The following is a 22,431-nucleotide window of genomic DNA, read 5'->3' as shown; positions in this document are numbered from 1 at the left end:
GTAGCAAATATGACCCTTCAGAAGCCAGTCTACAACATAAGCTGGTGAGAAAAGCTGTCCCAGAAAAAGAAACCCGAGAGAAATGAAAATTGCAATCCAGTTTGGTTATATATATTGAAAGCTAAATTACAGAGGTATAGAGAAAGGAAGAGAAAATCCAAATCTACACTTTTTTGGTTTAACTCTGATGTAGTGAGGGTAATATGATGCAGCATTATTTTATCCTGATGTAGTCCAAGATTTCTACATGTAAGTCAACATAGTCACTAATAAACACATGGTATAGCACTGAAATAATATAATGGAGAATATAGTCAATATGCCCACAATCATTAGGATCCAACCAGAACAGGCTTCTCATTTGAGCTGCAACTTACCCACCATTCCTATGATCCCTCTTTGAGGCCTTCTAGTAGGTCAGCAAAAGGCATTCAGAAGGCAACAACTAGCTCTGTTCTTAAAAGCAGCCTTACCCTTTGATCTTTATGTGACCCTAAACCAAATACCAAACAGAATAGCACTTTTCTGGTAGCACTCAACAAAACAGTTACTTCTAGGCACTCTTCAGTTATTTACAGTTCTTACGCTGTCTCTCCAATAGAATGACTCTTCATAAGTGAGGAGACTGAAAAATGTGTCTTCTATGAAGTTCAGCAGAACACTATACACCATTCCTCATAACTTCACCAATAACTGCACTCTGTTTAAAAATCAGAAATCAAACGTCCTTAACCACACAAATTAGCTGTAAAATAAAAACAACATGATGGTTTCAGACTGCTTCTAGAACTTGAAACCGAAACCCCTAAAAAATGAATAGGTTCATGGGTGTAAAAATAATTATATATTCTATGAAAGTATTTTCTCTACATACCCTTCCAGTGACAGCTTACAGTTGGACAAATATTTATTTTACCTGTTTAGATAACTGCTCTTCACAGAGTTTGTAGAGTGTATAGAATTTTCGACTGAGGATTTGGTTGTCTCGGAAACCAGCACTTGCCAGCTTGACTCGCATAATAATGCTACGGTCAGGCACCATCATAGCAACTGTGCGAAACTGAATCTTCAGATTTTCTGGAAGTTCCTGTCGTCCTGCATAGCCAGGATTCTGAAAAAGGCAAAATAGAAAATAAAGTATTACGTAATGACAGCAGGATATGAAGATCTATCTTTTCTGATATTCTTTCGGCAAACACAAGAGCCCATGCCAGATTACGAAGGATAACTCGAGCATGTCTCAATTACACATCACTAATGCGATGATGAACTGCCTAAATACTGCAATTCATAAAGTATGTAGTATCACACATGGTATTTGGAGATGCCCAAGACACAAATATAGACAGACAATCACTTACAGATCTTCTTGGAGCGGTTTTAAATGGTTAGTTCCTCAGGGTCCTGATAGTGTTCCAGTGCTGGAGTTTACTGAACCTTGTCATAATTCACAGACCATTTCAGTGCAAAGTTAGTCAAGCAGTGCAAGCCATTACTTGATATAATTTAAACTAATGGATCTGACCTTTCACCCGAGATTTCTAAGTCATTCACGTGACTCAGCTATACAGTGAAAACAGTAGTTGCTGGCTAGTAGCTAGTAGTTGCTGATAATCTCTTAAACTCTTCCAGTTGTTTACAAACTGCCTTCCCTTCTAAACTGCTGTTTAGCATCTTTGTCGGTGACATGGATGACGGCATTGAGTGCACCCTCAGCAAGTTTGCCGACGACACCAAGCTGTGTGGCGCGGTCGACACGCTGGAGGGAAGGGATGCCATCCAGAGGGACCTTGACAGGCTGCAGAGGTGGGCCACTGCCAACCTCATGGAGTTTAACAAGGCCAAGTGCAAGGTCCTGCACCTGGGTTGGGGAAATCCTAAGCACAAGTACAGGCTGGGTGGAGAGTGGATAGAGAGCAGCTCCGAGGAAAAGGACTTGGGGGTACTGGTGGATGAAAAAGCTCAACATGAGCCGGCAGTGTGCCGAAGAAGAAATCAGGAAGAAATTCTTCACAGAGAGGGTGGTGAGGCACTGGAACAGGTTGCCCAGAGAAGCTGTGGATGCCCCATCCCTGGATGTCTTCAAGGCCAGGCTGGATGTGGCTTTGAGCAACCTGGTCTAGTGGAAGGGGTCCCTGCCCATGGCAGGGGGGGTGGGACTAGATGATCTTTAAGGTCCCTTCCCACCCTAACCATTCTATGATTCCCACTGGCCTCTGTATGCCACTAATTTGTCCTCTTTTTCAAATTAAAGTGATTACATTAATACTTTTTTAAATGTAGGAAACATTAAAATAAAGATAAACTCTTCCACTTTGAGTTGTGGGCACATAGTCTACAGCTAAGGAGTGGGAGATGTGAAGATATTTTTAAGGTATTCTTACACTTTCCTGCTTCTTTGCCCCCTGCACTGCTAGAAGCAGTCCACAGGCACCAAAGATTAATCTTCAGGAGGCCACTGAACCAGAGTGAGGGTGGTTTCCTTCATGCTGTCATACAAAAGGATTGTGGTCAAAAGTTCTTCACAGGTGGTGAAATACTGCCCAGACCAACTAGAGTAGTCCTTGTGGTGGTCAACTATTTCTGTATTATTTTGACAGACACTGACTAAAAATATGAGATGGTTGGGTTTAGTCTCAATCTGTCAAATATTCAACTGAGAAAGCCTTTAAAATATGCAGTTAATGGTATTTTCATACCACAAGTCCTAAGTTCCAGTTAAAAATATGGGCAAGAGAAAACATCATCATCATTATTTGACCAAATTATTGTTCAAATTGTATGTACTAACAGACAGTTCTAATGTCAATGGAAAATTAAATAGGAAAGATATTTCACAATTATGTATTTACACATATTTACACACATACCATTGTCAGAAATATACCAAATTCTCTGTCCATGTCAACAACATCACCATCAGTGAAAATGAACTGAGGCTTCTTGTTTTTCTTACACTGAAGTACAATATATATCTGCTGAGCAGCTACTGATAAAACTGGAAGTTCAATGCGGTTAAATTCATCAAAGCAACCCCATGCACCCGACTGGGCTAAACCTAAAAAAGCAAAACCAAAAATATTTTGTTAAAATATCAAACAAGAACAATTTATATATAAAATACAGCATGTTCTGTACAACTTAATGTAACATGAGAAAATCAAAGGAGGAACACAGAGTGAAATGAGAACTAAATACTCAGAATAAATCGGGCTGTGCATTAATGACACCCAGAAAAAGAATTACCTTTGGAAGAAAGATATACAAGCTTGTATGCAAATAATCCTACACTTCTACAGCAACCATAAGACAGGAAGAGTAATAATAATATATATAGCACCTAGAAGCATAAAAATGCATATAGTGTCGAAACTCTTCTGTGCAGGTGGTGAAATTGTCAAAGGTGAGCTTGAGACACCTACCTAAATGAAAAGCACCTAACTGAATTCAGAAATCACTACATTTGGGACAGAAGTGTTGTAGCATTTTCTAACAATTAATTCATAAGTCAAAAATTGTTGGAGAATAGCGTCCTGCCATTCATAAGAGAGGATTCTGATCTCACACTTACAACTGTTATTTGGAACAGGCCATGAAGTTCTAGACAGATGTCAGTATCCATAAACATCATGAAATTAATGTCTTTTGGGAGAGTCAAGTACTCCTTCTATATCATGTTAGCAGGATTGGAATAGGAGCGTCTACAGTGGCAGCTTTCCAGAGAGAGCACTAATGGGAAAGCTACGTAATCCCCTTCTATTCCATGTCTGTTTCACAAGAAACAAAGGCTAGTAAGCCTAGGCAGGAACTTTATGGATGCCATCGCCCCTTCCCGAAGCACACACTGGATTAGCATTTCCTATTGCCTGGGTCCAGCAAGGACCTGGATCAGTACCTTAACCAGTGTTACAAACAAATGTTCAGAAGCGTTTAACTCACTCCACTGGACCGGTAGAGCTCAGTTTGGCTTAAGCTGTTTGAAGGCAGTACTAAATGCAGAAATAAAGCACATGTCCAAGAAAAGGCATTAGTGTGTTTGCAACGTTGAACAACTATGCCCAGAGCTCCCTTGAAACGCCACACTTTATATGGCAATGCCTATAGCACTGGTAAAATAAATCAAGGGGTGGCTTATGTGTAATATTAATTCCTTAAGACACTTAAGCTAATGGAAGAGAAGGTACTCAACAATCAATAATAATACTGTTAATACATACGCTTTGTTTTGTTTTCTCTTCTCTTGTCTTTGCTCTGGCCTGGTCTGCTCCTATTATCCTTCTTCCTCCCCCCCGCCACTACTGTTCCTTGTCTGATCTTCTCTTGATCTTGAAGTTCCTCTAGGAACTTTCTCATCTTACACCAAATCCCCTTGAGGCCCCTTTTATGTTTCTTCTCTGCATCTCTTCTACTCTGCCCTGTCTTCTACAGTGACCAGCTATCAAAACTAAATCAATACTTGTCAGTTTTTCCAGACAGCAAAAAACCAGCAAAAAATATGAAAATAATTCTTACATTCATTTTTTACCTTTTTTTTTCATGTCCATTAACCACTTATTTCAATACTGTTGCATCGATTGGTCTTTTTTACCCTTGCAATTTTGGAAGAACTCTTCAACAAAATTAGAGGAGTCATATCAGATCAAAATCAGTGGTAGTACAGCCAAAATTGGCTCTTTAAGATTTGATTCAGTCAGGGCAATACTGCAGATCTCCCATGAAATTCAGTACAATGCCATATGTAATCTTTTTCCTAAACTGCTTCTAACTAATTTCTGTGGTATTGTAAGGAGAAACACGCTCTAAATGAAAAGAATTTGAAGATAATAAGAAGTCACATGAACTTAATTACAAAATTTAAAAGCAAATGGAATATATAAAAATGCCGCAATCTCACCATAAAGCAAAGATTAAAGTAATTCTATAGACAGGTACCAAATTTAAAACACAAAAGACTTGATCCTAATGTGTTTAAAAACAAATGAAGAATGGTCCTTGGCTTCACTGGTGTGGCAGCAAGTCCTTCAATCGATGTTCTCCCTCTTGTATGAGGAATAACAGGGCTCTGGATGCACCAGTAGGCCTTAAATGTCCTGAACAGCATTGTCTGCAGCTTCTAACCATGCTCCATATTGTCCTACAGTCCAGAAGCCCCATTTCTACTCAAGCAGGTCCGAGTCTTCAGTCTTTCCCTGAGCTATGTGTATGCAGGGCTGGGCACAGCCCTATCTCCTGTTATCCTGACCTGCTGACTGAACTTTCGTGAGGACCCCAGAACTACTCATAGTATTACGTCCAGCCCTGCCTCCTGCTGTTTCTGACTGAACTTTCTAGATGGACCCTGGACCCAGCTTGTAATATCTCTTTTTCTGATGGTCACTGCACAGCTGACGGAACAAGCTGTCACCAACCTGCCCTGCTCAGGCACTATGGAACCTGTCTTCCCTTATGGAGCTGCCCAACTCTGCTCCCTGATCAAAAGTTCCTGCAGAGGTTTTTCAAATACATTTGGCCCCTTTTGTTACAGGTGTTAGATGGCTACTATGATCCATTCTAAAAAATTAAAAAAAGGTTTTGCTACTTTGCACATTAAACATCAATATCTGCTATGGGATACAATAACAAAAAACCCTAAAGCTGGATATTCTCTAAGAGACTGTTCCATATTGTATTGTCTCTTACACTTACTATCCTATATTAAAGGTTTTTGAAATTAATTTCTCTACAGAATGGTGAGGTGAGGTTTGAGCCAAACAATTTTTCTTTGGGAAAAGGAAACAGTATCACTTGTTCTATAATGCCACCTGCTGCATGGAGTTATTAAACCCAATTCTCAGGCAAGGCCAGTATCCCACAACTATGAATACATTCAGTTCTTGCAAAATTATATTCTGGTGGTGTTTAAAAAGAAAAATAAAAGAACGCACACACAAGCAAAGGCACAGCAAGCAATCTGTCAGCTGCATAACAGCTTAGAGACAACTTAATTCTGTTGTGCCCTGTCATGCTGTGCATTAATTTCTGTCCCCACACAGAACATAGTATGGTAATCAAATACAGAAATGGAGCAAAAGCAAAAAATAAAGGACAAGACTAAAGAGATCTTTAATCATGTCTAAGAAATGTGACACACATCCCCAAATCAGCACAGATATCCTACCAACCTGGTCCTCACATGAGATAAGAATCACAGAGCAGAGCTACTTTACAACGCATCTCTGCAGTGCAGTGCCATGTCCCTTTCCATTCTGATGACCCTATGGCCTAGGCACAGCTGGGTGGTCTGACCCTTGAATGCTGCCCTGTGGCCACAGTCTGCCCACAGTGCAGGTATTAGGGTCCCACACAAAGGAAGGTGCAGCCTACCGTGAGAACCCTTGTTCTGCCAGGTGACCCACAGGCCCTGTGTGCTGCTTCGCACTGGGAAGTCTGGCTAAAAACTGGTGTGACAGTGCAGTAATTAATCATGTCAAAGCAGCGATAAACTCTCTTTTGTGCTGAAACAACATATATCTTCAGATTTAACACAGGCATACAATTATAGCGACATAATTTGAAGCAAATTTCACTGAAACAGAACTCTGTCTAGCCAAAGTGCAGCCCAGAAGCAGTCAATTACAAGGTAGTCACTGCTCCTGAAAGAATGTACAGAGCTCCATACTTCTTTAGTCACATTTGAATTAAGATAAATACCAAATCTTACATTAAATATTGCATTAAATATCAAATCACAAAAAGGTACCTCAGGTAAGACAGTGGTTGTTTGACTGTAACTATAGAAAACAAAACCAAAGCAAACATGACTTTTATACTCATCTACAGACAATGACAGACAAAAGGTCTCCTACAGGGTATTCACCAACACTTTTCACTAACAGTGATGAAGTACCCCTGATTCGCTCTTCCTGGGCAATTTTAGCACTGAATTTGATAAAATGGAAAACTTGAAAATTCACCTCACTTTCTTCCCTGGTACTTTCATTGGTTACCTCTGATACAACTCAGATGACCAACTATATCTGAATCTACTTTTTAGTTCAAAATTCAAAAACAAAGCTATCAAAGATGGAAGTCCAGGCTTTGGACATCTTGACTAGACCATTTGTCTGTGAATAGCTAGAGCCACACAGGAAAACAAAATACACAGAAAGAAAGAGAAACAGGGAGAAAGAACCCCAGTTCTGAGCCAACCAGGATAACTTTGTTATAATTCTATAGTACACAATATATTGTTATGTAATATACATCATGTTATGTTACATTATATTTATTATATTTGTATATTTCTTTATTCTGAAGATCAAACTTATTGTCCTTACAGAAAAAATCTGGAAACATGGCTGCAGCCATGACAATACCACCTCCACACCCCCTTTTTCTCCTCACTTCTAAATCAGCTAATATCTGATAACTTGACCCATAGCACCAGACGAAGTGAAAACCTTGAAGAGTTAACACCAGTGACGGAGTACAAAGCCTGTCGAGGACATGTGGAATTCTGAAGAATTTCTCAATGCGTGCACTAAAATATGTAGTATGTTTCATCAGAACGTTCTTATCAGTCTGCATGAAAGTGCTTCTAGAGCTGTGAACTATCCTTTTCCATTAAAGATCTCACATGCATTACAGAATCTTTCTCTAAACTCATTTTGCTCATTTCTTTCCCCAATTTCCGTATATCCACTCCTCAAGAAATACCAAATATCTTACAGACATTTAAACATACAAATGGTGATTCCAAGCTAAGCCCTTTTAAGTTGTGAAAATAAGTCTAAAGCAACTGTTGCCCTTCACAAATGAAATCATCAATGACTTATGTATGAACAGAATCTTAATTTTCCTCCCAGACACACAACAGCCTGACGAATGCTGAAAAAAATCACCCTATTCACACTCTATCCAGTTGGATGTGTTGTGTGATTTCCAGGCAAATTCTCTAAGAAGTAAGCCACCATCCCACTAGCAAATTGACTGAGGGGAAGCAGTCATGGGCATCATGGTCACCTGAGCACCAATTTGTTGAGTTCTATCAGCATCTTTTCTATGTCATATTGAACACCAGCATGCTATTAAATGAGGCAGCCAGATAACAAGGACACATTATACAGAATTACTTAGCTTTTGTCATAGATGATGACAATAATACATGGAAAATGGTTAAAAAAACAACAAAGGAAGCTGACCCCAAAACCCCAGCTTATGTTCTTCGACTTAGAAATTGTGTCCAGTTTTAATAAAAGGAGGCAAAGATAAGCTGCAGTTATCACTATTGCTTCCACCCGAAATAACAAAGGTTAAGTTACCTACCAAACTGCTCTGGACAAGGCGGCAGGAAAAAAGCAAGGATAGAGAGGCTAGATGTTTGAATCGATATAAGTCAGTAACAGTTTAATAAAAAGAAGTGAGATCACCAAGAAGTCCAGGAAAAAAGGTGGTGACATAAACAGATGCAAACATTCTCACAGAAGGAGTAGAGAGGAAAAAGACAACAGCTTGGTGAGGTCAAAGACAAACCCACTCCAAGGAGAAACACAGGCTGACGTTCCCCCTCCTGCCTGATGACTGCAGGTACAGAAGAGACCCGGTAGATGACTGCACTTGGCATTTTGAGCTCATTCATGCTTAGCCAGACAGCAAGATGGTCCCAGCCCTCTTTTATTTATTACCAACAAGTAAAATAAATATGGGAAACTAAAACCCTGCATGCACCATAAAAGACACACAATTAAAAGCTGGCCTAAAGAGCTAGGGCTTACAAGAGATGCTTCCAGAAACTTGCAACCTTGACTGAAGATATTCACCTGCGCAGCTAGTTCAGCGTCTAGCATTAAGTGAGCAGCTTTCCATAGCTCCTGGTCATCAGGTAACTATCTTCTCTCTTGATATGTAATAATCTAGTCGTAGTTATAAGTAAAATATTTACCCCAGGTAAGGAACAGAATAATACAATATATTCCATACAGAAGTCATCAGCTTCTACGTAAGTTTAACCCACATACCAGTGTGATTTAATGGGATAATATGAAACCTGTCTCCTGCTCTCATTGCTCACAGAAGCACTGAGCCAATTTCAGCCTTCTCCAAGGCACTGAATGTCTTCATTCACCTGAAAAGACCAAAGCTAAAGCTAGAAGACTAGCTAAAAGACTGTCTAATGCTTTAAATGAAGACTGTGATCAAACTTCCTATTCTTGTGGCATTAGAAGAATTTCTGGCTAGAAGAATGGGCTATTCACGGGACCAGTGGAGGACTGGGGATTAAAATATCACAAGAGCTAAGGATGGTCACTAGCTCTACCATTCACTGCTTCCATATTTGCTGCACAAATCTCAGATTTCTGGTATGGAAATGATAGGGCTGCTCTAGCAGGGAGCACTTTATGCCCTCTTTTTGTAGCAGTGTCTCCTTGACTCTTTTCTCCAGCTATCCTGCTTGTTCTAGGCTGGTCCCTTACTGCAGCTCCAACTAGAGAAATCCTATGGGTAAGAGATGGCAACAAACATGAGCATGTCTCAGAGAGGGAGAGAGAGAGAAGCTAAGAGACACCAGTGCCATTTCCAAGCTCAGTGTCTCTCTTCTGTCATGGCTGAAGGCTCAGAGGAATAGAGCACAGATACTAGCTAAGGCAAACAAAGTATGGAAATGTTTCTTTTTATCTATTTTCATATAACTGGACCTAATGTGTTTGACTAAGGAGAAGCAGGGCATTCTGCAGAATGCACAGACAGCTACAAAACTTCTGAGCCAAGATTAGAAAAACTTGTCAAACTGGTTAAATCTTTTCCTTCTTTCTCTGCACCACTTCTTCCTTGCCTCTTTTTTATATGGCCATTAAAGAAAATTAACAAGTTAATGAGGCCTTTAAAATATCTGCAAAAGAACAAAAGGATTAGGAGGAACAGTAGTCAACTGAAGTCAGTACAAGCACTGCTTTTAACTCAACTCTTCCCAAATCTATATTATTGGTCTTCTTGATCTAACTCAGCCACAAATTAACCCAGTATGACCACAAAGGAGATAAGAGAAAAAGATGGAAAATCTTTTCACAATTAAATACAAAATCATCTTAACCACACTTGGTATAATTTTCAGGCTTTCTACTTCCATTATAAAAGCTTAATTGGATACTCTTCAGCTCTTAAATAAGAAGCCAAAGACAAAAGTTATTTCTATTAAATTCTTGGCCAGCTTTGCTGGCTTCTTAATTTAAACTAGAAATGATCTCCACGTTACATTGTAACCTTCAGACGATATCACAACAGTTAAAATTAAGTTTATGATACCTTTTGTTAGACTTAAGAGCCCACCACTCACAGAAAATGGTGTTCTCGGGTCTGCCAGTCCATGTAAACAATAGTAGCTGTATGCAAGAAAAAAGACATAAATGGAGGCCACAGACATTGGCTCATCTGACCACTGTTTGCAAAACTGACTTCAAAGCTCTGCTTATTATGAAAAGTTACCAGACTTTGGCCACTGTCTCATTTTCCTGCTTTCAAGAAAGTTCTAGAGTTTGAAATAAGACAGTACACCACTTTGAACAGTTCCCTGACCTGTACGACATCATTGAGCTCCATCTTCGTTTGTCTTGCTTGATACAAAAATGTCAAGGGAGTGCTAAATACCCTCCCCCTTGGGATGGGTGGGATAGAGGCATAAAGAAAATCTGTTGAAATGAGAAGAAAGGAAAAGGGAAAGAAGACAGAGATAGGCAACATCCTCCAAGAATATAAAAAAGAAAGACTGGAAAGCAGGCAGAAATTTAAAAAAAAAAAAAAAAAAGAGAAATTAATATCATTAAAAGTTTATGAGCATCTAGAAATAAGAAGAAACAGAGAAGAAAATATGCTTATAATCACTGTTAGCTCGAAAATATGCTTGTAATCATTGTTAGCTCTCTAGTGAAGAGGCAAAAACATGATTCTAAAATTAACAAAGCAGAATATTTCTTACCTTTATAAATACGGCCCAGTCCTCTGTAGTCCATTTGATCTGAACAATTGAAAACAACAACATATTTTCCCAGGCATTTGCCCATGTCTTTGGTTGTTTCTGTTTTCCCTGTGCCTGCAGGTCCTGCTGGTGCACCTCCCATACTCATGCCCAGTGCCTGTGCCAGAGTGATGTAACACCTAGAGGCAGAACAAAGACTTCTATTAATCTCTTTCTACTATTAATTACTTGAATTCCATTAATGTAACCACAGCAGTTGTATTATACAGTGCCGAGGAAGGGGGCAGAAATGGGTGTGCTTCCCTGTGGTCAGTTCTCGGTCACCCCCTTTGCATATCATGAAGATGAGTTACCAGGTACTACCTTTGCTCCATCTGCAGAAAAGCATCCGTCCAGCACAGCGATGACTGCAACAGCCCAGGAAACACAGAGGTCAATTATAAATGCTGCATACCAAAATTATACACCCTTCCTTCATGACTCAACCTCATTTTGAAGCATCCAGACTTGCTGGGTTTCTGGCTTTTTCCAATCTTCCAATCTCTCTTTTCCAATCTCTCTCCCCAGAGCATAAAATATAAGCTCTCTGATCCAGCAATAGGAAGGCACAGAGGCTGAAACAGTGCCTGTTCTTGCCATTTCCCTACCAGCATGTCGAACCAGAGCAGCTCTGCCAGTCACATGAGGTCTTTTGAGTTCCAGAAGGAGAATAGATGAGAGGGAAGATTGTAATGGGCAATGGAGAAAGAAGAGAAGGATCCATGAATCCTAGGACCATCTTCTACTTCAGTATCCATCCTGGGTTGACATCCTCAAGTTTAAGTCTCAGCCTTCCCAGATGATGTGGAGGATTCTGAAGGGTGTAGGAAGACTCTTGTTCTAACCTACAATGCTCCAAAATCCCAGTAAGCCCATTTTAACACTGTGAAACTCAATAACTTCATGATATATCTGGGGAGAGAAAATGGGCACTAAAAAAACCCAAATGTTATCAGCTAGTATCACCTTCTATAAAATAAAACAATATTCATTCTAATATAATAGCAGTAATAATGCTTTATCACCTCATTACTCAGTAATCAGTTAACAGGCAGTCAGAAAAAATACCACTCCTAACAACTCTGCCATTGAAAATGAGGCAAGGATGAACGGTATACATAGCACAAGTCCTAAATAGAATTTGCATGTCAATTTTTGTATCTTCAATGACAGTATCTGTGTCTAACACGATGTTTAGAAGCACTCAGTTTCATTCCCAAGGTAACAGATTGCTGGTTGGTGTCTGCTACAGGCTGCCGGGTCAAGGGGAGCCTATTGACAAAGCCTGCTTACTCCGGCTAGAGGAGGCATCGCGCTCACAGGCTCTCGGCCTGCTGGGGTACTTCAACAACTCTGACATCTGCTGGAAAAGCAGCATGGTACACTGTACGCAATCCAGGAGACTCCTGGATTGCATTGAGGATAACTTCTTAAGTCAAGTAATAGACAACCCTACCAGATGGGATGTGATACCGGACCTGCTGGTCACCAAGGCAAGTGAGCTGATTGGTGGCGTCAAGATTGGAGGCAGCCTGGGCTGCAGTGATCGTGCACTGGTGGAGTTTGCAGTCCTGAGGGATATAGGTCGGGCGAAGAGTAAAGTCAGAACCCTGAATTTTGGGAAAGCAAACCTCCAGCTCTTCAAAGAGTTAGTCAATAGGACCCGCTGGGAAACTGTCCTTGGGGACAATGGATCAGAACAGACCTGGCAGATCTTCAAGAATGCTTTCCATAAAGCACATGAGCTCTTGATCCCCAGGTGTAAGAAATGAGGAAAGGAAAGCAAGAGACCAGCATGGATGAGTCGAGACGGGCTGGTCAAACTAAAGGGCAAGAAGGGTATGAACAGGCAGTGGGAGCAGGGACAGAGACAGGTCTCTGAGCAACCTGATCTAGTTGAAGATGTCCCTGCTCACTGCCGTGGGGTTGGACTTTTTAAAGGTCCCTTCCAACCCAAACTATTCTATGATCCTTTGATTAACGTAATGCACTACTGCCAGGGTGTATTTATCAAGTGCTTCAGGAACCTTTCTGAACACAAAATCATGAGCCAAACAGGACTTAACTCCAAGCTGATTAATGGAAAGCAAAGATATCATCACCTAAAAATTGTCAGAAGCTCACACCAAGTCCATATAGTAATATTAAAAATATTAAAATGGAAAAAGCCTATAAGGGGAATAAAATCTCTTCTCATGTAACACTACTTAGGTACATAAGTTTGCCATGCCAACACTAGAAAACATCTCTGCTTCAAATATTCTTTCAATATATGAAATGGATAGCCACAAATCCCTGCAGCTCTGTTTGGCTCTTCTAGGTTTGCCCAAACACAGACACCTCTGCTTGTTTTTGTTGTTATTATTATAGTTTAAATTCATTAAGAGACTTATTTTCTTCAATAATGTCACCCTGTGCTTGTTTTCAATCTCACATGACATAGTGCCTTGAATCAATCCCTAATCAATTAGCTTGCATTTTAATTCTTTCAACAAATTTTGAATTACATTTTCTTGATACTGTCTGTCCCGGTGGGCAAAAATATTGGCTGCGTGGTAAAGCTGCCACACCCACTATTCCACTGCATGTTTACTGCTGCAAATGGATCTCTATCTACCAAAGGAAATAGTAGGGTACATAGCATAGAATTTGGCAGATATGTGTTACATATTAAGAGCCAGGTATCCAGGCACAGGGTTTTGGCTCTCTTAAATAGCTCACTGAGCATAATTTTGGTTCAGAAGCCGGCAGAAGTCTGAAATTTCACTAGTAAATAAAATCTAGTAGCGAAGAGAGTGTAAGGACAATTCCAACATTAATTCAACAGCCTGCAGTCATGCTTCACACAACAAATGACTGAATATGCACAGTATTTTGACATTCCTATCCACACTTAAACGAACAAGCTCTGGTATAGCGAAGGCGTCTGCCTCTTGCCTAACAGAAGCACTGCTGAGTACTTTAGGAAAATATGCATCTAATGCAGTTAGTTCTCCACTGTATAACTAACACTTCAGCAATCAGAAGTTCTTGTATTTTGCCCTTGGAGTTTTTTTTCTGTGTTTGCAGTCCTGTAATTTTCCATAGGCCTTGCTTAAAACCATTTTGGGACCAGTTATTCCATGCTATGCCCTGCTATGCTTTTTCCTCTTGGGTGACTTAAAATTAACCACTTGTCATAATCCCTGATTTTCATGCAACTACTAGCTTATTGAAAGCAACAATATATTTCTTTCTAGATCCACTCTGTTTAGGTTGGTGAAGTGTACGGCATTCAGCTATATTTACCTTGAGCACAACTAAGTTTTTCAATGCCTACTGTAGCATATACAGCTCAAACACTCAAAGAGATTTCAAGACCCCTCCAAGGGGGCGAGGGGATGCCTGGTTTTGCTAGCTGACTATATATAAGCACTGGCCTCTGCTGTTCACCATGGATATTGCAGAACTATAATGGAAGCAAAGTAAGAATTCTGACTCATGAAAGTTACAGGAATCAAAGGAATTAAGTCTTAACTCCAGTACTATGCCCTGTATTCTTATAACTACCTGTCAGTTAATGGAGTTATAACAAGCCTGTCTGTGCACCCTAAGTATTCATTGCAGTAGGTGAACTCTACATCGGTGATTTGGACAATGCATTTATCCACATCTTCAAGAAAATAAAATCGAGACTGCTTTTGCCATTCAAAATCAGATGGAGATTTAATGTTCATACGGACCTGTAATGGAAAAGAAAAATCATTAAATCAGAAGTGAAAAAGTATAACAAATTTATTTTAAACTCCATACAGAAAAAAAAGTCTACTGTGCATAAATTCAAGACATGGAAGAACAAGCACAGAATCTGTAGGAGTCAAGATATCCAAAATTATCTTTTCAAACCTGTCTATAACATGCTCTGAACTTTCTGACCACATGATTTTCCTCTGAATTGTGTACAGAGATTATGAATTGTCTTACAAAGATACTGAAGAACAGTGACAGAAAACCGTATAAAACTAAGAAAACACTAGTTACACTGCACGGTATCTGGGGCCATTACTCACAGAACTACTAAATTGTGGGCAACGTCTGAATATGTTGTAAATTTGTCTATGTGTTTGTTACTTGGGATGTATTTTTCAGTATGAACTTGCCTGAGACATACTTAAATTTGTGGCAGATAAACAGATCAACAGATCTTCATTTATTATTTTTGACACTTGAACTCAAAACCACTGGCCTCTTACAGAATATGTAGTCCTGGTTATCGGCCTTGCAGACAAGGTGAAGAGGAGGTTCTGGATTCTCAGCCACTTCCCTCTACTTTCTCTTAATCACAAAAGGTCGTGTTTAGCAGGGAATAGAGCATTTTGAGAGAAAAGGATAATATTACCTGTACCAATTAAGAGTCCTTCCCAGTTTTGGACTTCACCCTGACTTTTTATTTCACATACAGACCCTTTACATTTAACCAATTTTTTTTGTGATTTAATTTTATTATAATATGACAATAAATTAATTGATAATGAAATGTCCAATTTAGAAAATAATTATGAAGATAAATTAAAAATTACAGGCTGAGGATAAAACCATATGACTATTTTAGAAGTTGGCAGGTTTTTTTCTTTCAGTATTTTTCTTTATCACTTTTTGTCTTTCTTTACACATGGACTTAATTTTTATCTGTCTAAAATATATGCATAAATTAAACAATGCAGTATTGAATTATTGACCATTGTACCATGCAAGCTGTTGCAAATTATTTTACTTCCACTTTTAGAATTATAGTTTCATGTATTTGATATACTTATCTAAAGGAAGTCTGATGCTACTCAATTAAAAAATAATATAAAATACCTGTTCTGGTTATTGTTGCCACCTTTCTCAAATGTATGGAGCCTCACCATTTTAACTTTTGAATAACTATTACCTTAAATCAACATATAGGCTGGGCTGGAAATTACATGATTCATAGTAATACTAAAGGGACTTTTTTTCCTCTTACATAATGTATTACATTTTCAATTTTAAAAATAGTTTAATTTAAAAGATAAACTCTTTTGCTCACAGTGAATTGTGCATGATGGGTATCAACAATCACTTTACAAACTGAAGTCTATGAACATGCCTAAATATAATTCACCTTTATCTCTGCATGACCACTATATGAAATCAACCTAAATCTGATATGCTCTATCACAGCACTAATATCAGAGCTACTCAAAAAGAATATATTGTAAGATTTGTTTATAATTTTTTTATATGTGCAAAAACTTCCATACAGAAAGTCCCTTAAAGGTTTTCAAATGCTTACCAAATCAAAGATATCCTTCTGGTGCACATGAATGGTGATTAACGTTTCATATTTTGTGCGCTCCATTCTTGTGAGATTGTGTGTTGTCGTGTCAATCAAATCATTTAAAAGTTCCAAAAACTTCTGATTTGTTGTGTGCATTACCTTTTCCACATAGCAAGAACAGTCATATTAATACAAATATCATTTGTTCTTCCAGTGTTTAGAAGAAAAAATATAAAGCATCTGCAAATATACAGGCCCATGATGTCTATGATCTGCTTTGTATTTATTAAGTTTGGAATCCTAAATTTGGATTTGCAAGCTGCCCTCCATGCATCCATTCTTAGCCCAACAGAGTGCAATAAGGTTATATCTAGGTGAAAAGGTCACATCATAAGATTTTATTCCAAGAGTCTTGCTCCTTCTACTCTACATTACTTCTTCAGCTGGTTGCATCCCTGCGTATTTTCAGAACCATCAATCTCTGGGTTTGGCTATTGCACATCAGCCCCAGCAAGATCAACTTTTTAGGGGGAACAGGAACATGGAGATCTATCACATCCTCTAACCAGAGGAGGGAGAAAATGTAGTGTAATTTTAGATGCCAATGCTAAAATAAGAATTTTTTTTTGTCACACCACATTCTGTTACAAAATTCCACAAAACACAACACTGACTATACAATACTGACTTAGGTAAACAGCATCAGCCTCTGTCAGTGATGTTCTGGTACACAACAAATTATAAGCTACTGAGGTTTCAGAAAGGGCAGCTCATAAATATCCCTATTCCAAATGCGTGAAAGGACGACCACACTAGCTTTCTGTAAATACATGCAAAGCTTAAACCTCACCCTGTTTGCTGAGAAAAAAGTGCTAAAAACACTTCAAAATGAATGGAAAACTAAACGACCTCCCTGCCTCCCAAACACACACACAGAGTTCATCTCAGGGAAACAAAAGTTGTTTTCTAGTTAATGCAAAAGAATCTTTGCGTCTAATTAGTGTCTGAACTGGAGTGGACTAAAAGCAGGTCTGTGTCCTTTTTTAGCTTTCTGTAATGCAGAAAATGTAGCACTAAGTGGGCTTCTCCATAGTCTGGAGTCTTTGTTTTCATTATCAAAGTACAGCATGGTACCATTCCCCTGAATTTACTTTTTCAGTGGGATGGCGTTACCAGTTCTTAGTCCAATATCACTGTATATTCTTGATTAATGGTAACTTGCAACTCTTTAGTTCACATCTTCTCCTTCCTCCTTCACAGATTCAGTGTTAGTAATAACACCTTGGTGTTAACAGTATCTTCTCTACATGTTTGAGATTAAACCAGCACCTCCTCAATTCCCTACACTAAAAAAAGAGCTTATCAACTGAAGAATCTAATACACTCTGTTAGAGTAGACCAATGTCCATGAAGCACAGTTATTTCCCCAGATTTTAAGAGCTCTTATTTCTTCCCAATTTTGATTCTGGGAAAGTAATAGGATAAGATTCCCTATATTTCCAAATAGAGAAATTGTCCCTTACCAAGATGACTGCACTGACAGAACAACAGGGAAAATCCCAGAATTAGGGAAAATTCTAAAGCACATGCTGAGGGATGGTGAGGAGGGGTGACCTCAACAAATTTTTTATCATTCTGTTTTCCTGTTACTTTATTTTTCTGGTTACTTAATGTGTATATTGTACTTTATCCTACACGTTACTTTTAACTTTCCACAATAGGCACTGTTCCAAACAATGCTTTTAATTAATCCCCAAAGATTCATTAAATACTACCTTTTTGTCTGTTTTGGCGCTGTTCAGTGCATTCTCTGCATCTCTGGTCCAGATCATTTGAATTCCCAGAAGTCCTATTTGTGCAGGAAACATTGCTTGAAAGTCATACAGCTTAAATCCTGAATCGCTAATGGCCATTGATGCCTGTCTAATGATGGTGTGGATTGTTTTCCTAATCCCATTCAGCAGCTGACCTAACCAGAATTCCACATTGCCCTGAAATAAACAAGAAAGTACCTTTAAAGATCAGTTTATGAATAATTCACAAGGAGAAAAAGCCTTGTGTGATTTTTTCCCAGCCCTTCATACTCCCATTTCCCTCTTTGTTATTCTCTCATCTTTAAAAGATTCCTGTCCTCCTTCCGCTCCACTGCCCCTCCAGAGATAGGTGATGGATTTGGCACTTCACATCAGTACTGCTGAAAAACTAGAATGACACAAATGTCCTGTCCTTTCTGGCCTTTGCTCTTGCTGTTTGTATTGGATGGTTTTCATTCAGGTACTCAAATAATGACTGTATACTGTTGGTATGCGATGCTGTTGGCCTCTAAAACATAAATCTATTTTAAATCAAGTCATGAAAAACTGCAATATACACTTCCATTACCTGAGCTACAACTGGTTCAATAATATTGACTTGTTCTCCTTCTTGAGATTCAAAAAGTAAAATCTGGTCGTAGTTTTTTTCATGAAATCCCACTCGGTTAACATTGTCAAACAAACTTAATAAATGTGCCTACAATAAAATCAGAAAAAAAAAGAAAAGCTCTATAAACATCTGATATAGCAGTCTTACTTTAAATCCTGTATTAGAAGACTCTATAAATCTTTCCATAAGTGAAAGATATTATCTCAATTAAATAACAAAATCCTCCATGGTCCTCACTTACTAATATTGACCGCAAGAACATTATTGCTATATTACTTGTACCTGAATAGTGTGGGAATCAGATGCTTGACCAAGGATTTCCAGAAGAGCAGGGTCAGATACAAAAAAAAATCTTGGAAATATTAACCGTTTCTTTTCCAAATAGCCAGTCAGTGATTTCTGGCAGATTTCCAATTGTTCCAGCAAATGTGGCAACAGCTGTGCCAAAGTATCATCTCCAACACAGCACTGCACCATGTTCGATATTTCATGTGCTCTCTGCATAATTCTCTGCCATGCTTTATCAATGTTCTGAAATCTTCTGGCTTCCTGGAGTACATGAAAAATGCATTAATTCTTACTCGTGTTTGTCAAATTCTAAAAATTAAAGAACTCCATGAGACAAGGTAACAGTTTAATACTTCCCTTGATGTTCAAGTCTCCTTTGAAGGACTAATGTATGAATATTTATAGGCATGCTTATAATGATCAGTGCTTATACTGACCACAGTTCAAAATGCAAGAGAAAGAGTCCAATGGGACAGCTCTGGCAATGTCTTTTACTTCATGTTGGGCATCAAAACTGTCCACATGAAAGAATTCCAACACACACCAGAAAACTCAAACAGAGGACTTCCTGTCAGAAGTCAGAATTCCTCATAGTGATACACAAGGTCATTTAATGACTGCTCCACACAGGTTGAGGAGTAAGTTGTTAGTAATACTTGACAAACAAAACCAGTATAAATAGTCTGAAGCTGCTGCACTTGTAAGGTATTGTAGATAAAGTCAGGCACATTCTAAAATACTAGAGAATATTTTTCTACACTAGGTATACTGACTTTAAAAACTCTTCTTCGCCTATAACAAAAGAAATGTTAATGGGCTCATAAATTATCTGAGAGCCAGAAGAGATCTCAAGAGACCATCCGAAGGCATTTGAATGTCACAAGACAGGATCATACCCATGCCACTCTTGAAAAACCTCCATCTGTCTTGTGTTTAAAGATGCTCAATGCTGGAGATTCTGAGGCGTCTCCAGGCACTCTTTGTTACTGGTGACTCAGTTTTAATGTCTAAGCTTAATTTTTCTTGTGTGTACACCAAGTACTTACCATATTTATAGATAAAAAGAACACATTGTTTTCTTCATCTTGGGAGAAACCCTTATTTTTTTAAATCTTATCACATCTTCTCTTCAGTTTCTCCTCTCCTTCAAGCCAAACAAGCCTAGTTTGTTGAATTCTTCCTTGCGCATCATCCTTCATGGATAGTTCCTCATTTTTAGCACCCTCTTCTATGCTCTCTCAAATTTGTCTATGTGCTTCTTCAGCCCAAACCATGTACAATATTTTAGTTATCAGTTATTACTGTTTATGCATTCCACTCTGCCGCTGCTTTTTACACACTGGCAATCTAAAACTCTTTTTTTGATAGTATTATGAAAGACACTGTCAAAAGCCTATCAGGATATGTAGCAACTACTGTTTTCCCCCTATGCACAAAGCTGCTTGCCCACCCTAAAAATAATTTAGATTTGACAGCTTTTGCTCCTAAATAATCCACACTGACTGCTACTCATCTCCTTGTTAACTTCCAGATGCTTGGAGACAGTTATTTGTTGCAGTGTTCATCAAGGAATTGCAATTAAGCCCACTCATCGATCATTACTCCTCCACCAAGCTGTTCCTTCTCCTCATTCTTTAACCATAGTCACCACATTTGCTTTTTTGCAGAATATTGGTTCATGTATCATCCTTGTAGCTTTAGCAGCTATCAAATGCCTCAGCTCTGCTGCAGCATTTATTCATCTGCAAAAAATGCTTATTGATTCTCTAATAAACTTTAACAATATAAACATCTCATGAACTTAAAAAAAAAAAGTACTGCTATCTTAAATAACAGTTAAGAAACTTAACTTACAAAAATTAATGTTAGTTTTGGAATTTGTAATCCTTTAATTATAAAAGATGGGGCCTGAAATAAATTCATAGTTAATAATTTCCCATAATCATGGTTTTGTTAAGTTACAGCACTGGCTGATCGAGTGCTACTTAATTGTGGCGTGTTAAAACTATACGAAAATCTCTCATTAGGAGATGCAATGGTGAGGATGACTTACTCTGGTGTTTCTCTCCTGCAGGAAGTCAGATCATTCCTTAACTCTTTTGCAGCTGCTATTCTGGAAGGCCATAATTACCTTTTGAAGAAGTTGCAATAGTGCACCCAAATTAGCACCCCTGCAGCTGCCCAAGTGTTGCAGCATCTCTCTCTGGGACTTAGACTAAGTCCTAGCAAGTACAGAGTTCACACAGAAAATCTGTCATTCAGTTATTACATAACTAGGGCTTATAAACACATGCACACAAGAGGTAAGGGATGTTGGCATGTCTGGGAGAAGTGATTCATCAGTTTTATACCATTAACTAGTCCTGAGCCCTGTGCTATCATAAGATTCACTAGTATTGCAAGATGACAGGAATATTTGGGCCTGAATTATAAACAATCCTGCTCCTATAGGTTTAATGAAGTTCTAAGCAGTTCAACCAGACAGGTCCCAGTTTGCCAAAACTTCTTCTGAACTGCTGATGCACAGCCCACAAAATTTCTACACATTATATGCATTAGCAAGTAACCGCTGTGAAGCAGCTAATCTCTTGGTACAACATATTGCCACTCGTGTGTTGTAATCACAAATCAACATACCTGAGGTAGTTGTTTTGCAATATCTCCACCAACAAACACAGCTTCAAGGTAAATCCAGAGGTTTTGTACAGTAATCCAGCTTTCAATTATCTCTGCAGTATTGGTCAGCTTCTGAACCCACTGTTGTATAGTGGACTTAAACGGTGCATTATACCTGCATGAACATGAGTTAAAGGGAAAAAAAACTAAGATGATCATTGTTTACTTTTGGGTTTGATTAGGTTTACACCATATGTGCATTTACTAAGTTACATACCTGTTGCTCATGAGTGACCCCAATACCATGATGCTGTCTTCCACCAAAGCTATTTTCTCCAGTATATCTGATCCTTTCAGAAGGAGTTCTCCTCGACTTTTGAATTGGCCAAAACTGAAAGCATGAGTACTCCATTCACTGATGACATGCTTCAATTTTGCTTCAATATCCTTTTCTTTAACAGCACTGATGCAGATATCCTGTGTTAAATTAAACCAGCAAATGACATTCCTCTAAGGCTAATAAAATGCCCACTTATAAAGGCAACTAAAATTCATTAGCTAGATCCAGACTTCAGTGTAAGTTCTAGCTAATGAAAATATAAATTGAAACACCTCAAAATTATTACATTACAATCTAGATTATACCATAGTACTACTTGTAACTGGAATATTTTATGGGCTAACACTAGAACCTTATACTTTTGAAAATTCACTGACGTGGTGAATCTGCAGGCAAGATTTGTATTAACTGTATTAAAATTTGAAGTCAAATATACCTACTGAGTGAGTTAAGGAAAATACACATTATCAATCCAAATGAATAAACAGT

At 38.6% G+C, this 22,431-nt stretch overlaps 1 protein-coding gene across 1 annotated transcript in view; it reads right to left on the bottom strand.

The window, feature by feature from the left end:
• The window catches only part of LOC104512277 (dynein heavy chain 5, axonemal-like), a gene marked incomplete at both ends in the record, with an annotated part of 92,726 nt that overhangs the window by 31,102 nt on the left and 39,193 nt on the right, over positions 1-22,431 (bottom strand). Inside the window, 10 exons of the mRNA XM_010155198.1 lie at positions 917-1,111; positions 2,871-3,058; positions 10,952-11,130; positions 14,540-14,712; positions 16,290-16,433; positions 18,050-18,265; positions 18,657-18,785; positions 18,981-19,247; positions 21,624-21,777; positions 21,880-22,079. Of these exons, the coding sequence (XP_010153500.1) occupies positions 917-1,111; positions 2,871-3,058; positions 10,952-11,130; positions 14,540-14,712; positions 16,290-16,433; positions 18,050-18,265; positions 18,657-18,785; positions 18,981-19,247; positions 21,624-21,777; positions 21,880-22,079 (1,845 nt within the window). The remainder of the gene's footprint in view (positions 1-916; positions 1,112-2,870; positions 3,059-10,951; positions 11,131-14,539; positions 14,713-16,289; positions 16,434-18,049; positions 18,266-18,656; positions 18,786-18,980; positions 19,248-21,623; positions 21,778-21,879; positions 22,080-22,431) is intronic.

This window comes from Eurypyga helias, unplaced genomic scaffold (assembly GCF_000690775.1).
Source record: "Eurypyga helias isolate BGI_N326 unplaced genomic scaffold, ASM69077v1 scaffold4957, whole genome shotgun sequence".
NCBI lineage: Eukaryota > Metazoa > Chordata > Aves > Eurypygiformes > Eurypygidae > Eurypyga > Eurypyga helias.
The sequence above is the reverse complement of the archived record's forward strand: the minus strand, read 5'-3'. Positions and strand labels throughout refer to the sequence as shown.